General features: G+C 41.1%; 1 protein-coding gene across 1 annotated transcript in view; it reads right to left on the bottom strand.

Annotated features, from left to right (window-relative positions):
- Nucleotides 1-286: 286 nt before the first annotated feature.
- Nucleotides 287-14557, bottom strand: part of PTPRN2 (protein tyrosine phosphatase receptor type N2) — a gene marked incomplete at its 3' end in the record, with an annotated part of 669211 nt that continues 654940 nt past the window's right edge. The window contains exons 22-23 of the mRNA XM_081996867.1: nt 5817-5890; nt 287-358 (exon numbers count right to left, since the gene is read on the bottom strand). Of these exons, the coding sequence (XP_081852993.1) occupies nt 287-358; nt 5817-5890 (146 nt within the window). The remainder of the gene's footprint in view (nt 359-5816; nt 5891-14557) is intronic.

Raw genomic sequence — 14557 nt, 5'->3', positions numbered from 1 at the left:
TCAGGGCTTTGAGAATGTGAGAGGAATTAGATGGATTGTTCTGTCACTTAATCCGAGGCTTCAATGTATTTTTAAAAATTTGTTTAAAACCCCAAAAAACAGCATACACATTTTAACTGTTGAACTTTTACCAGCTAAAGGAGTTTGTGAGGACCCTATCACTATGTAGTTACAACAGAAGATACACAGTTAAGGTCAGGTCACGGTTTCCAAGAACATTCACAGGGACTGAGGATGAGGAAAACGAGGGACGGATCCTGCGGGAACCTTCAGGAGACTGAGCCGCTCACTGGGGAAGTGCCTTGAGTATTGCATTCACTTCCTCTGCAACTGCTGTCAAAGCAAACTCAAACTGCTCCTGCAGAGAGAACAAACGCACGCTCTGAATAATAAACCAAATCGCTTTCCAAAAGCCTGGTGCACTCTTCTGCAGCCAAGCATCCTCAAGACATTGTTAAAAATATGAATATGCAGGATGAACTGTACACTGCAATGGAAAGGAACACAATGTTCTGGGATTATTGATGCCATATAACACGTTTGACAGCATCTTGAAGCCAGAGTAATTTTAATGGAGAAAAATGTTGGTAGCAGAAACTAAGCTATTGGGACACAATGATGTATTGCAATTGTGTGGTCAGAATGGTTTGGGAGTAGCTGATCACCGGCCGTTTCCTTCTGACACAGAGATGGAAACTTGTTAACGTAACTGAAATAACATATGAAATTGGTGAGATGCTGCAAAGCAGAGCCTTTGGTTTTTCCAGGACTGCTTCGAGTTGAAATCAGCTAGAATAAATATATCCTCACTTTATATCTATTATATAGAACAACAACTGCTTTTTGCTTTACCAAAAAAAGTAAAGGTTTTTTTCAGCCTCCCTTTTTAATGGCCTTTCTGCACCCACAAATTACCTAGCGATGCTTAGACCACTCCTATTTAAGAAATATTTAGGAAGAGTTTTCTCTGCTATTAATTTACTATAGGCATAAAACCAAAATAACAGGCTTCTGCGCTGGGTTGACAGAGGTGTGAAGGACATGGACATGAATGGCCACCTCATCTCACACACTCCCGAATTGTGTAGTCCTACAGAAGGACAAAGGAGCTTTACTTCCTCAAGGTTAACAGGTGTTATGCTTTAGAAGCAAATAATTTTTCCCAGAAATTTAGCTTCTGAAAAAGACAGGACAACTGAGCGTTTGTGAATTTTCACATGAAAAAAGAAACGTGGGCAAGTTTACTCTGAGTATAAGCAAATCACGGACACCAGACAAGGACTGTGCAGAAGTACTTTCTAGAAGTACTCCAATGGCTTAAGAGAGGTGGGGTCTAGAGCTGTTGAAGTCAACTGACTTTGAGAATGGAGGGCTGAGATGCACCCTGTGGAGTATCCTGAGATCACTGCTGGGGTACTATCTGTGTCTCCAATTAGAAAACTGGTGGTCTGGTAGGTACCTCCAGCTGCACAGTTTGTGCTGCCGGGGGCGGTGTGGGCTGGCTGCAGGGATGTACGCAGCGGTGGCGGATGGCTCCAGAACACAGCCAGCCCTGAAAGGTGGTTACTGGACTAATAGCATTCACTTTCCACAGTGTTTCACTTTACTGTGGAAATCTGCAGGAAGGACGGAAGAACAAACTATATGTGCAGCTCATACTTCAGAAAGATGGCTGACTCATAATTCCTGCAATTCGGTGCCAGTCTTCTCTGCCTTGTCTTACCCCACTGCAGAGTCATCTCCCATGTGGAGATGCCTCAGAGAGAAGCAATGATAGGCACAGTTCCTGAGCACAAAAAGAAGAACAAAACTCAGAATAATTTCTCAGAGACACTGGCATTCACGAATTTTGCTGTCTGCTTGGTGCTGTCAAAGCGGCATCCTTGTACGTTTGCTGGACTGCAGCCAATAGTTTTTAATCAGACATCAATTCACCCGAAAGAGTAGGACTCATCCTCATTAGGCACAGAAAAATGGTGTATATGCCTGCCTACGCCTCCCTGCACTCCCCAAGGTCTCTGCAATGAAAGAAAAGACTGGAAATGCTGGTGGTCACCCAGGAGCAGCAGTTATATTTTAACTGGAGCACGCTGAACGTGTGAGAGGAGCTGGAGGGCAGCAGAAGCAGAGAGGGCATTGATCTGGACATGCTGTGCCAAAACCAAACTGGGTGCCTGTACCGGCTCAAGAAGCTTCAGGAAATTTGGGCTGATGCATGAGAAGTGCTCGTCTCCAGGAAAAAGAGTCTTGGCAGGAAGAGCCAGCAGCCGCTGGACCCCATCGATGCAGCCCTGCGAGAGCAGCCTGTGCAGCATGGGAGACCCTTGCGCTGGGCGGGGAGGAGAGGGGCAGAGCGGGTGCTCCCGGGGTGCCGATGCTCAGATGTGAGTGGGACAGCTGGTCCCTGTCGCTGCCAGTCCTCGGAGCACAGAGAGCACAACGACAGAAGAGGCTGATCTGAGCATGACGGGGTTGACACGGTGATGCAGCCAAGTTTCAGAGATGTGCAGATGCCTCTTCCAAAGATGTGGGTGTTAGTTCGGAAGAAGGGAAGCCGCCCATGGTAATCAGGCTACCTAATGTGCTCTTCAGCTGACTATTTTACAGTCAGAAAAAGCTAGTAGAACTGGGGACTAAGATATTTTAGTATTAGTCCCATTGCTGAAAATAACTTACATTGAAGTTATTCACTGAGCAAATCTGCCCTTTAACTTTGTTGGTCCGAGATGTGTTCACCTTCTTGTGAAGATCTGTCAGGCTGGAGACCATCTGACCAGTGAGCACCTTTACCCCTCACGGAAGGATACCCCTCACGTGAGCACAGGGCATCACTGCACTGCCTGAGGAAGAGCAGCTGTCTCTGCCCATGGACTGACCAACATGAACTCCAAAGTTCAGATACGGATTTTGGAGACAAGTTCAGTGGAGACCACCAGCTAACATTAGGTGTGACCCTAAATTACTGAGGCAAAACAACTTACGAAACGTAATCTTTACAGCCAGAACTCAAAACTGACTGCGTAACACTGCAGTAAAAGGGATGGTAGAGCAGACACGAGATGTGCAAGGACTTAGTCTTTCTGGGATGGCGCAGCTGAGCTCTTCCCCCTCCTTCCTTCTGCATGATATACGCAAGTGAAATGCAGATGGTGCATCTTCCATTGATGTGTATCACCACCCTCCAAAGAAAAGCCTTTGCACATATCCTGCACCTTTCCATGAGAATAACCACAGTTGTTCTCAAATCTCGAATCAAAATATTTTCAGCAATTTTAAAGGAGCTCAGTTTGTTGTTTTGTACAGCTACACTGTCATTCACATATGCTATTCGCACATACAAGGTTGACTGAAGATGAACTTAAACACCTAGCTTTGCCTGGTTGACTGAAGATGAACTTAAACGTCTAACTTTGCCTAGAAAACAGAGCCAGACAGGCATTTTTTGGTGTTGGTCCACCTATAATGTAGAGGTGACAAGAATATATTTAGAAAAAAATAATAAGCTAAGTTTCATTAAGCCTTCAAATAAAAATTCCCGGGAAAACAAACTGAGCACATGTAGCCTATATGGCACAATAAAGAACCTTAGCTAAATATTACAGATTACAAGAGGAAAGATATAGAAGGAGAGAGGAAAAAAGGAAATATATATTTTTGCCATCACAGAGACATGCTTTCTCCTTCATTACTTCTTCCTCTCACATGTGGCATATCAATTCTATTTTACAATTCCCTTGCAAAAAAATAACAAAACCACAAACCCCATATTATGCTTCTCAGAAATGCAGAATGTCGTTATGACAATTTCATTACCATTTATTATATAGAGTGTTTTTGAATTAAAGATCCCTTCCAGAAGACAAAACGTTGCAAACAAATCTTTCACACGCTTATTGAAAATATGGAGCGCTGCCTGCTGGAAACACAATAACATTGGTGAAGTAAGTTGGTGTTTATTTTGCCTAGGGATATTCTGTAATTGGCATTTCTAACCTGACTTTTAATCCATTGTTTTAAATTACTCCAAGAGTCTAATATTCCTCATTTGTATTCAGTTGGGAAAGCACAGGGGTTTGTTTAAATCCATCAGAAAAATTCTCTGGGGATCGTGCATTGCTAGCATGTAACCAGATATTTATAATTTGCAAGACATTAGCTTGAATAAGTGATTTGGGTGGTTTTGAGAAAATGACAATGATGGAAGAAGGAGCAAGAGGAGACATAAGCAGTATCCTGAGAAAAATTTTCATCCTGGATGAAAACAGGATACATGTCTTTTCTGGAGCTCTTCCAGATAAATGTTTGAAGGGGAAAAACACGTTTTGCATGAGATTTTCACAGGACTCGCATAACTATTTCTGAGCTAAGTAAGAGAAGTTATTCGCATAATCTCATTCTTTGGTTCTGGAGCTATGTTTTTTCTTTTGTTGAAGTCAACAAGCTGTAGTTTCTCTGCCCTGAGGAGGAAACTGGAATTTGAGCTCTATATTTCTACAGAAGTGCCATACAGTTTGGATGCGTTTGCAGTGTAGTTCAGGACTTGCATCTTCCTCAGAGTAAATATATGTGACATTGGATACCGTGTGCTATATGAATTTTTTTCCAGTCTGAATAATCAAAGCAGAAGAAAGCTTTGTGCAATTTTATGTCTTACTTGCAGAGAAAGATTAGTTAGCTTTGATTGCCTCATCTTTATTTTTCATACACTTCCTTAATTGGTAAATAATAATTAACACCCCCCCCCGACTGTTCTCCAGCACCACTTCTCCTAGTATTAGTGGGAAGATAAAATTATTAGGAAGAGATTCAAGAAAAGTTATGAACCAATGATTCCTGCAAAACACATTTATTTCACCTTTGTCCCTCAGCAATTTCAACTCCCTAAATGCTGCAGACTTTCCTATCAGTTCCAGCCTGGCCAAGACAGAGTGCTGTCACATTACTCTTGCTACTCAGTTTGGGGCTATAACTCTCATTTGATATTTTACAATGTCATATACAGATTTATTTGGTCTCCATGTCATGAATGAGTTTGTTTATTGTCATATTTGTAGCTCTTAACTTGCAGCAAATACCCCAAAATATCATTCCACACATCACTGAAATTGTTAACAGTAGAAAGTTTCACTTCTAATTTAAGGGACTACAGTTACTCCATCAGCTATCTTTTAAAGTTTTACATCGTGGAAAAATGTCAAAACTATTACAACTGACAGGAATTGTAGAGTAAGATGTTCACCTCACCAAAGGGTACAAATATAGTCACCATGCTACATCCATAAAGGACATGGCTTTAGGCATGATGTAAGCTCTTCTGTTCAAAGATACTAAAAATGACTCAATTTCCTACAAAACTGTATTTTCTTTAATTCAAAACATGTTTATTGCAGAAAAAAAAATCAAATGAAGCAGTTACATCCTCTTTAATGAGTTGAAGCGTTTAAAAAATATTATATGCACAGCTAAGCACAGATAGATACTCTAAGAAAATAATCCATATTTCAGGACAAAAGCAAGAACATTCTTTCAAATGCACATTTTCTTTAGTAGGTTATAGATTGTTGTCTTGACTGCCCTTCATATATGGTAATCAAGATAGATGTTGGAGATGTTACAAGAAAGAGCAGTAAACAGCAAAGAAAGTAGCCTAGATAAATCTTCAGCATAAATAAACCTCAGTTGGTAGGGAGCCAAACAGAGTAATCAGCAAGCGACCTGCGTTAAATTAGGTCATACCCTCTCTCTTCTGTCATGAAAACAACTACTGTGAAAGACCTTTAATGTATTTAAAATCCCAGTGGATTTATTGACAGTACCTTTGTCTGGACCATGCCTGGTCTCTGGTCCCTCAAGTGCTCCAGGGTAGCAGCAATATCAATCTCTTTAGCACCTGCAACAAACCACAAATTGGGCTGAGTTCAGAGCACAAGATAATCCATGCTGCATCTGTCAATCTCTTGCTATCGGGTTCCCTTTGGGCTACCAGTCCAATTGAAAATTATTACATCCATCTCTCAGCAGACTTGGCAGGCAGCTGCAATTTTTGTGTTCATATAGAAAAATAAGAGGTTGGGGCAGTTTTTATTAACATTAATTCAAGAAAAGCCTGAGAAAAACAAACTCTTAAAAATACCTCTGCACCTAGAGCAGAATATATATTGTAGAACCTCAGGGTCTGTTGTGGCAATGCCACCAAGTGACCCTTTGTCACTTCTAAGAGCATGCACTGAATTAAGGGCCCAAACCACACAAAGATTTATGCTGATAAAACAAGGTTTCGGTGAACTTTTGTCATCTGCAGCTGAGATCCTGAAAACATGTCTGTGACTTGCTAGTTCAGGACCTGCCAGACCATCTCGCTGCGTGATCACTGTTCCTGCCCGCAAATCTATGGCATTTTCTTTAGGTCATACTTTGGGTCTCTGGACACCGCTGCTGTGTAGCAACCGGCAGCACCAGCATGCAGAGAACAGGCACGCAGAGCCTCACTGCTGCGGGGGCTGGCTCCCTTCCCGGGTGCAACTGGAGGTGCTTTCTTTTTGAACATGATCTGTCGAGAGCAAAGCAAGTCTTTCTGCTTCTCACCTTCCTTATAACAACGCAGAGCCTGGAGAACCGAAGAGCACGGGGAGATTACGATTTCCTCCAGTTTGAAATGTTTCAAAAGCCCCCTCCTCATTTTCCTTAAGTGCCTAACCATATACATGTTTTTTGAAGGCATTGAGAGGAAATCAGGATTTTGGTCCCTCCTGTCAGTACCTGTATGAAGTCCAAGAGTAGAAGTCCAGCTGAAAACCTTTTGAGCTGAGAAGTTCAGCTACAGAGTTTGTCTCTCTCATATCTGTCCCGTTCTGCATCTTGGAGGAACATCACACAGTGCCATCAGGCAGATGGGCAGAGGGTCACCCCGGCCCAAGTGTGACTGCCCCATCTTCGCCTCCCTATCCTCTACTGCCCTGGACGTTCATACGTTCTTCTAGGGCAGATGGGGTCTGTAGCCTCTAAAAGTTAGGAAGATGCTGACCTCAGGTCTCCCCTCTTTTGTACATACACTTTCATCATTAGATGGTTTATCAAGGACAGGGATTGGCTACAGTTCTGAAATCTGCTGTGTTTTGAAGGATATTCAATGGTGTGCTCTGAAGAAGACCGTGGCCCTTCTTTGATGTGCAAACTGACAACCATTTCCTATTGCCTGGCCCTAGGAATCTCCTGGCCCAGCCTGTGCCCATTTGGGACTTCCTTCTGGAGGCATTTAAATCTCCCCAACTATTCACAGGGGTCTCAGTGCCTAACCTGTGGGCCATGCACCTGCTGCAACAGCTAACGTGTACACATCTGGAACATATGCTTGCCTAGTTCCAAGGACTGGATTTGCAGGATTGGACCCAGTGCTTACCGCTTTTCCTGTAACTCTTGTAATTTAAGGGCTTAAATCTAACTGTAATTAGGTTCATGTCAATGTAGACATCATGCACCTTCTCATTTACCCAAGTCAACTTTATAACTCTGCACCATCTTTTAAAAAATTCAGAAAAGCAACTAATAGGGAATGGTTTAATTTGGTTTCCTTTGATAAGATATGAGAAGATATTTAAAAAGAACATTAGCTCTAGAAGAATAATTGATTTGCAATACATTCTTCATATCGATGAAAACATGTTCTTAGCTGTATCAGAAATGGAAGGAATTAATTCTGTAAATGTAACAGTGACAACTTAGAAAAGGTATCTGACAGATACTTCTGCTAATTACCACAGGCTGGGGAATTGTAGGGTATTTGTTTTTTTCCCCTTCACACATCATACAGGGATTTACAGGGATGAGCTTTGGAAACAACAGGAAGTTTTATATTAAAATAAAAAAACCCCAAACCTCCTTACAATGGAGCAGAGCAATACATACTCACATACGCTGTAACTGATAACAGTAATTATACCTTAAGTCTGTTGCAGGTTTTGCAGTGGCAATTCATCTGGAAAGCATCAGTAAAGGTACATTCTTTGTAAATCCTCGCACTGGTGTAACGCAGTAGCTCATTTCAGTGTTTAGTCTCACACATGTACGTGCAATTAGGTGGGAATTTCCTGTTCCACCACAGACGTCCATGGGAGCGGAGTTGTGCGAGTACCGCACACACCTTACAGCCTTACTTGTGGCCTCATCAGATGACCAGGAACTAAAATGTCCCGGTGGTATCCTGGCCCAACGTCAGAGGAATTCTCCCTTTTGGAAATTAAGATATGAGAAAAATTTAAGACACCAACATCCATGGATGAGGTTAGCCACAGTCCTGAGCCAGCCTCCAAGATGTGCTGCAAGGATGGACCTGGAGATCCTCCCAGTGGAGCTGGCAAGCTCACGTGCCACATGGGCTTCCCCATGGTTGCAAACATGTATGTCCCCCCTACAGTGAGGGGTGGTCTCTATTTGAAACTACTCTAGCCTCTGACCAACACAATTACATATTATGTGCTGGGAGAAGGTTCATGACAAGACCTAATAACGCTCATTAATGGCCAGACGGACCTCTGAGCCTACCTTTGAAAGAGTTAATTCCTCCATTTCTGTGGTGCAGATTGCAGGCATTTACAAGTGAACTGATGCTTGCTTTGTTATCATCATTAACGGAACGATATGCCTAATAGTATGAACAACGCCCGATTATAAAATCCTGATTTAGGAAAACTCCAAAGCATATGCTTGCACTGGACCACAAGAATAGTCCTAGTGGGCCTGTGTGATTAATAGGAAGCTTTTTTTTGAAGTGTTTTGTCAGTAGAACTCCCTGAAACATCAGTTTTTACTGATTAGTGTCCCCCCGTCCATGGGTTGTGATCAGCAAGTCATCCACAAGCACTTCTGATGTCCTTAGCCATAGGTAATTAAAAGGAAAAGGAGAGCAAAGTATGATTTTGCCCAAAGCACATATCTTGTTGAGAGGCCAGGGGGTTAGAGGCAAGGTAAAGCAGAGGCAGAAATTGGTTTGCTACCTCCTTTTTTCCGTTTCTGAACACCTCTGACACTATGGTGATAGGAACTACCTAAGTGCCTAGAGAGGCTGATCAACAAAACTTACTGCTCCAGGCATGGGTGTCCGTTTTGGAAGAAAAATATCTTGGAACAAGAAAATTCACAGGAAAAAGGATGAAATCAATGGCATAGGATAAAGCCAGCATGACTTGTTTTCTCTCTACATGAGCAAACCTCTCTTCCTCCCCCACATCCATCACTACATGTTCTGCATCTATTATCCTATTGTACCTAAAACAGATGAGTTTAAACACATATTGCTGGTCCACTATTAAATCTTATTTCATGATGAAGGCTTTTTTTCTATTCAAACTTATGCTAGATTGCTGTTATATGATGTAAATGAAGCTCACTTCCACTGATGTGTGTGATAGTCTGTAGAAAGTTCTCCAGTGACAGAAACGGACAAAGGAAGAGATTTTCAAGGCACAAAGGGAGGTCTGAACCCAACCTGCACTCACAGGTGAGAGGAGCTCAGTGTTTAACTGCACTGTGAGCTTTCAACTCTCTTTGGAATTATTTTGTTGAAATCTGACACAAATTCAACATCTTTTTCACCATGCTGAGGCTTTCTCTTTAATCTGAGAGTACAGTAGTATGGCATAACATTCTACACTACTCAATAACACTTTATTTATGCTTTTGAGCTATTTCAGGTGACAAACAATACAGCATATGTTACATGACATTGGGAGAGAGGAATATTGCATCTAAGGACATTAGGGTCAAATCATGCTCTTACTGAGATGGCCCTGACACATCCACACACTGCTAAGGTATTTTAAACACTGTTTATCTGGAAAGCCCACACACGAACTAAATTTGATGCAGTGGTTTAGAGTACAAGCTGGAAGAACTTGACCCTCTGATTCCAAGGTTATACCATTATTGGAAGTGTTTTGCTCAGGCTACAAAACTATGGAGTCAAATAACAGATGGAGACATCAATTTATTGTCATACAACAAATAATGTAGAGGTAGGGTTAAAAATACTAGGCTGGAGAGCACTGACAACTGGAAAAGAGAACACAAAATGTGTCAAAAAGGCAATATTTTCTATCTTTTCTCTCCACCAATACATATAGCTCTGCTTAACAGTGCTACTGGTTTCAGAAAATAAAGAGGGGGATGAAAAAGGAAGAATTTAAAGAATAAAGAACTGCCTTTTCACCTTTTGACTGTATTTTACTCTGCAGGGAATAAATTTGGTTTGTGTTTGTGACAGGTTTCTTTTTCGTAACGGATTTCATCGCTTGTTTTAAATGAACGTAAAAATGTAACTTAGTGTGAGACTGAACTGATGTTGTACCAGCAGTGTTGTGAAGAATGACTGTGCAATGTGCAATGCTGTTTTTTTTTAAACAGAACATGCATTTGCAGTAATTCACTGTGAGCCAGGTACTGCTAGCCTTCCCCCTGCCCGTAGCAGCTCAGTGAGCTAGCTGAGCAAACACCTCCAAAAGCACTTCCACACCAGTGCAAGGCAGATTTGAACTTCCGTAATTAACTATCATCCTCCTAAAGGCTTGAAGCATTCACAGTGAGTGCACAACAACCCACATCAGGAACATTAACTGCATAAAATAAAAAACAAGAGAACATGCAAGCTGAATTATATTTCGCCCCCAAGGAGAGAAGCGGTTTCTGAAGTTTAGGGTCATATCCTTTGCAACCCTTTCTCTCCCCGCGGGCGCCAATGCAGGATGCATGCTGGCACTTAACAGCTGGTGCTCCTGATTAGCAGATCTCAAGAGGTTAAAGTGTTTGCCCTTAGATAGTGGCATAAGTGAAGTATCCAGCATGTCATAAAAACGTGGGTAAAAGTTGAATTCCCTTTTCCTCCTGCAATAAGTAACGAGCTAGCCAAATTCTGCTGCAATAGGCTCCATGAGCCAATTGCAGCAGCTTGCAATATTTAAAATCATCATGAATTACCTAATGTTAGTTTTACGACTATAATAATGAAATCTTCCCTCTCTTCTTGTCCCCCTAAACACGGCAGGGGACCTATCTTGATAAGCACAAGACACATGAGAAAACCTCTGTGGAGGATAAACCCTTCTACCTTGCAGCAGCATTGCTGTCACTGTGATGGCACAGGAGTATGACAGACGTAGTTTGTTGAGAGGGGTAACATCTTTTAATGTATCAGCTGGGAAGAAACAATGAGGACATATCATTAAAAAGTGATTTTCAGGTTCAGCAAACTACAGAGTTAGTGGACCTGAAAATGTGCTGGTTCTTCTTTGTCAGTTATAAGAACAATCAGCATTTGTTACATAAATGTACGAAGATTTTGGCTTAATTAAGGCTAACTTTGAGATGTTATTTTTACATAATAGGCTTGAACATACTTGGACTTAAAGTCAAAAGTCCTATTTTATTCATTACTAATGAAAAGTGCAATGTAGATTCTGTGAGACTGATACAATTTTATATTAAAGGACTGTATTAAAAGGAATATTTTAGATTCTAGATGCTCTGAATTTTCTGTGTATTTATAAAAATAAAATGATCCTTAAATACTTCATCAAAGCAGTTATTTGTGCTGGGTTCTTTTTAAATAACCCAAACTGAAGAGTTTTCTTTGTGAATGTTTCACAAATACATATCGCTCATAAATATTAAATTAAAAAGGATTTTTCTAGCTGGGAACAACTTTCAGATGTACTGGCATACAGCCTCAAAAAGATAACGATTATAACTCTGCAGAACAGCTATAAATTTGTTACCGTGAGACTTAAAGGATGGCTTGGTCATTAGGGTGCTCTGTTTAGATACATTTGAATTCTCTTCCAGACTGAGGCTCTGACTCCCTGCACCACTTCGGTTAAATCATTAAATTCACCCTTTGTTTCACACCATCATTTATAAAATGAACCATCTTTTTCTCACCTAATAAGTTGTTATGAAAGCAAATCCATTAATGATTACAAGGTACTTGGATGCTAGCGAGGTGAGGACCTAGATAGATATTCTACTTTTTTTTCCAATACCCTCTGCACCTTTTTAAGCCCTCCTTCTGTTCCCCTTGATCATAAAGTGATCACAAAGCTGAATATATGATGTAGGAGTCATGCTGAGTGGTTGTAAATGTGGGATTATTAGCACTATTACTATTCCTCCTTAAGGAGATGGTGATGATCTGTGTTTATCCCAACAGAAAAAAAAAAGGAGTTCTAAGGGGAATACAGAAATGACTTGCCAAGTGCCTTTCTTTTTGCAGCAGTAAGTATTCCATTTCATTCTAGTCAGTTATTACTTGTTTAATGCATCTTTTTATATTTATTAAATTGTACAGATTTTGAATTTGTCCTTGAAGGGCAAAGGGACTTGTTGGGTCAGATTAAAAACTGGCTTATTAAAATCTTGAAGGAAGAGTCCCTAATACAGTTCTTTCTGCTGCTGTTGCTAGAAGCTGAAAAAGACCCAATTAATATTTGCAAGATGCTGCTGATCAGCAGCCTTTTAGCCTGAGTCATGCACGGCACAGTATTTGCAGGCGGTCGGGAGCGCCATGGAAGAATCACTTGTAATATTATGAAATAGCAAAAATACACGTGAGAAAAAAAATAAGGGCAAAAATACAATGTCACCAAGGACAATCAGCTGTCTCATCACAGCGTGTCTGTGTTTAGGAAGAACACAAGTGGTTTTCATGTTTGGGTGATGACTGCATGACTCACGCCTAAAAGTGATGCTTCATGGTCAAAGCAAACTCGGGCACGGCGGCTTTATGCTGCCTTTCTTCCCTCCCTGTGTGAGGACTCTGACAAACAGGCTTTCTTAACACATTTTCTGGCCCTTTTCTGCGTTCAGCTTTGCCTTAGCAAGGAGGTAGACAGTGAACTGTGGAGACCCAAGGACAGAAACCTCCTAAAGAAGGACAGAAAGCAACTAGAACCAGGTCTGCCAGGAGCCTAATACACAAAAAGGGCCCATCTATACTGCTGGCTATGATAGTGTATAGAAACAGAATTGGGCTCTCTGAGGAGTTAGGAGGGTAAATCAGCACCCATGGACTATTACAATGTGACAGCTGTGCTGGTCTCAATACCCAAGCTAGCTGGACACAGCACAGATAGGCAAAGCTTTGCAACGCCCCCAAAGCTCCAGGTGTCTCCAGCTTCCCACCGACAACTTCTAAAAGGACGGCTTGCGTAGCTGTTCCAGCAAGTGTTTGCCCCATTGAGTACTTAATGTTGTAGCGGAACATTTAATCACACCATATGAGGGGCAAACTCAATCTGATTAAAGAAGAAAGGGTCATAACTAGGGGGAGTGTTACACCACTTCTTCACTGACCATTAGTTTTAATGGCATACCGGTAATATTTACTAACTAGCTTAGTCTCAAAGGCCCAGCCTCATCTCATCTACTCCAGCCATCCTTGAAGTTCGAATCGGAGTTAGTCATCTCCTCTCCCAACAGCTAAGAGAGAGAGGGGAAGCTCTGATGGGCAATTCATTTGCCTGAGAATTATCCTCCAGAGGTGCGTATCATTCTCCATTGATGACTGAGGAGACCTAGACAACTAGGTTAGGCAAGATGCTTAACGGGAGGTGCTTTATATGGCTAAACTTAGCTGAAATGAACCTGGGTTGAAAAGACTTGAGTTTCTGCATTGCAGTTTCGGGGTCTTGAATGTTAGAATCTGCCAAATCTAATGGTGTTTGAGATCTGTGTTTTGTGCCTGTTGTCCCCTTGTCCCTCACCCCCCAGTTTGACAATTTTAACGGAAATGGCAAAAGAAAAAGCAACATGCAATCACAATGAAAAGACAAACCAGTTGCAGTATAGTGTAGGGAAGGCCATGGAAGAGAAAAATGTGTTGTAAGAGCAACTGCTGTTTGTTGCAAAGAAAGAAGAATATTTTCTTCCTTCAACTTGCTTTGTCTGAGTGCCCATTACATAAAACCACTTGTAAATATTACAGTTAAAAAAAGGGAGCTGAATAACATCTACAAACTACAAAAATAAAAGCAATTTTCATTTGTAGTTATCCAGATGTCTGCTGCTGTAGCTGCTGGAGTTCTGCTATTGGCCAGGGGGATCATCTGAGGCTTTTCATGGAACAAGAAAAGCATAACAAAAACCTAGTGAGGGACACACTTTTAAAGATAACAAAAAAGAAAAATGTATTCAGGCTGTCATTTTCATTAAAAGCTTATTCTCTCTCTGAGATGAACAAAATCTGTGTGCATGCATGTATGTAGTTAGGGATGGACCCAACATGTACCTGAACCCGTGAATTGTCTGTAATTTTGCACAAAATACCTAAGTGCTTCTATATACCTAAAAGTAACCCAAATTAAAATTTCACTACACTTCTTATTAAAAAAAAACCACAACAAAACTAAAGCAATGGGCAAAGCAAGCATATAAATGGAGAAGGGAGTACTTAAAAGTAATAAAAGCGAAGTAATGAAAATTATTGTGACAGTCATATACACACAGAGTATACATTACATAATCTGTTATTGTTTACACATTTTATATTAATACTTGAAAACTGCATGTTATA

The sequence above is a fragment of the Phaethon aethereus genome, assembly GCF_964289735.1.
Source record: "Phaethon aethereus genome assembly, chromosome: 2".
Lineage (NCBI taxonomy): Eukaryota > Metazoa > Chordata > Aves > Phaethontiformes > Phaethontidae > Phaethon > Phaethon aethereus.
Note: the sequence above shows the minus strand (reverse complement) of the source record. Positions and strands in the feature narration are given on the sequence as shown.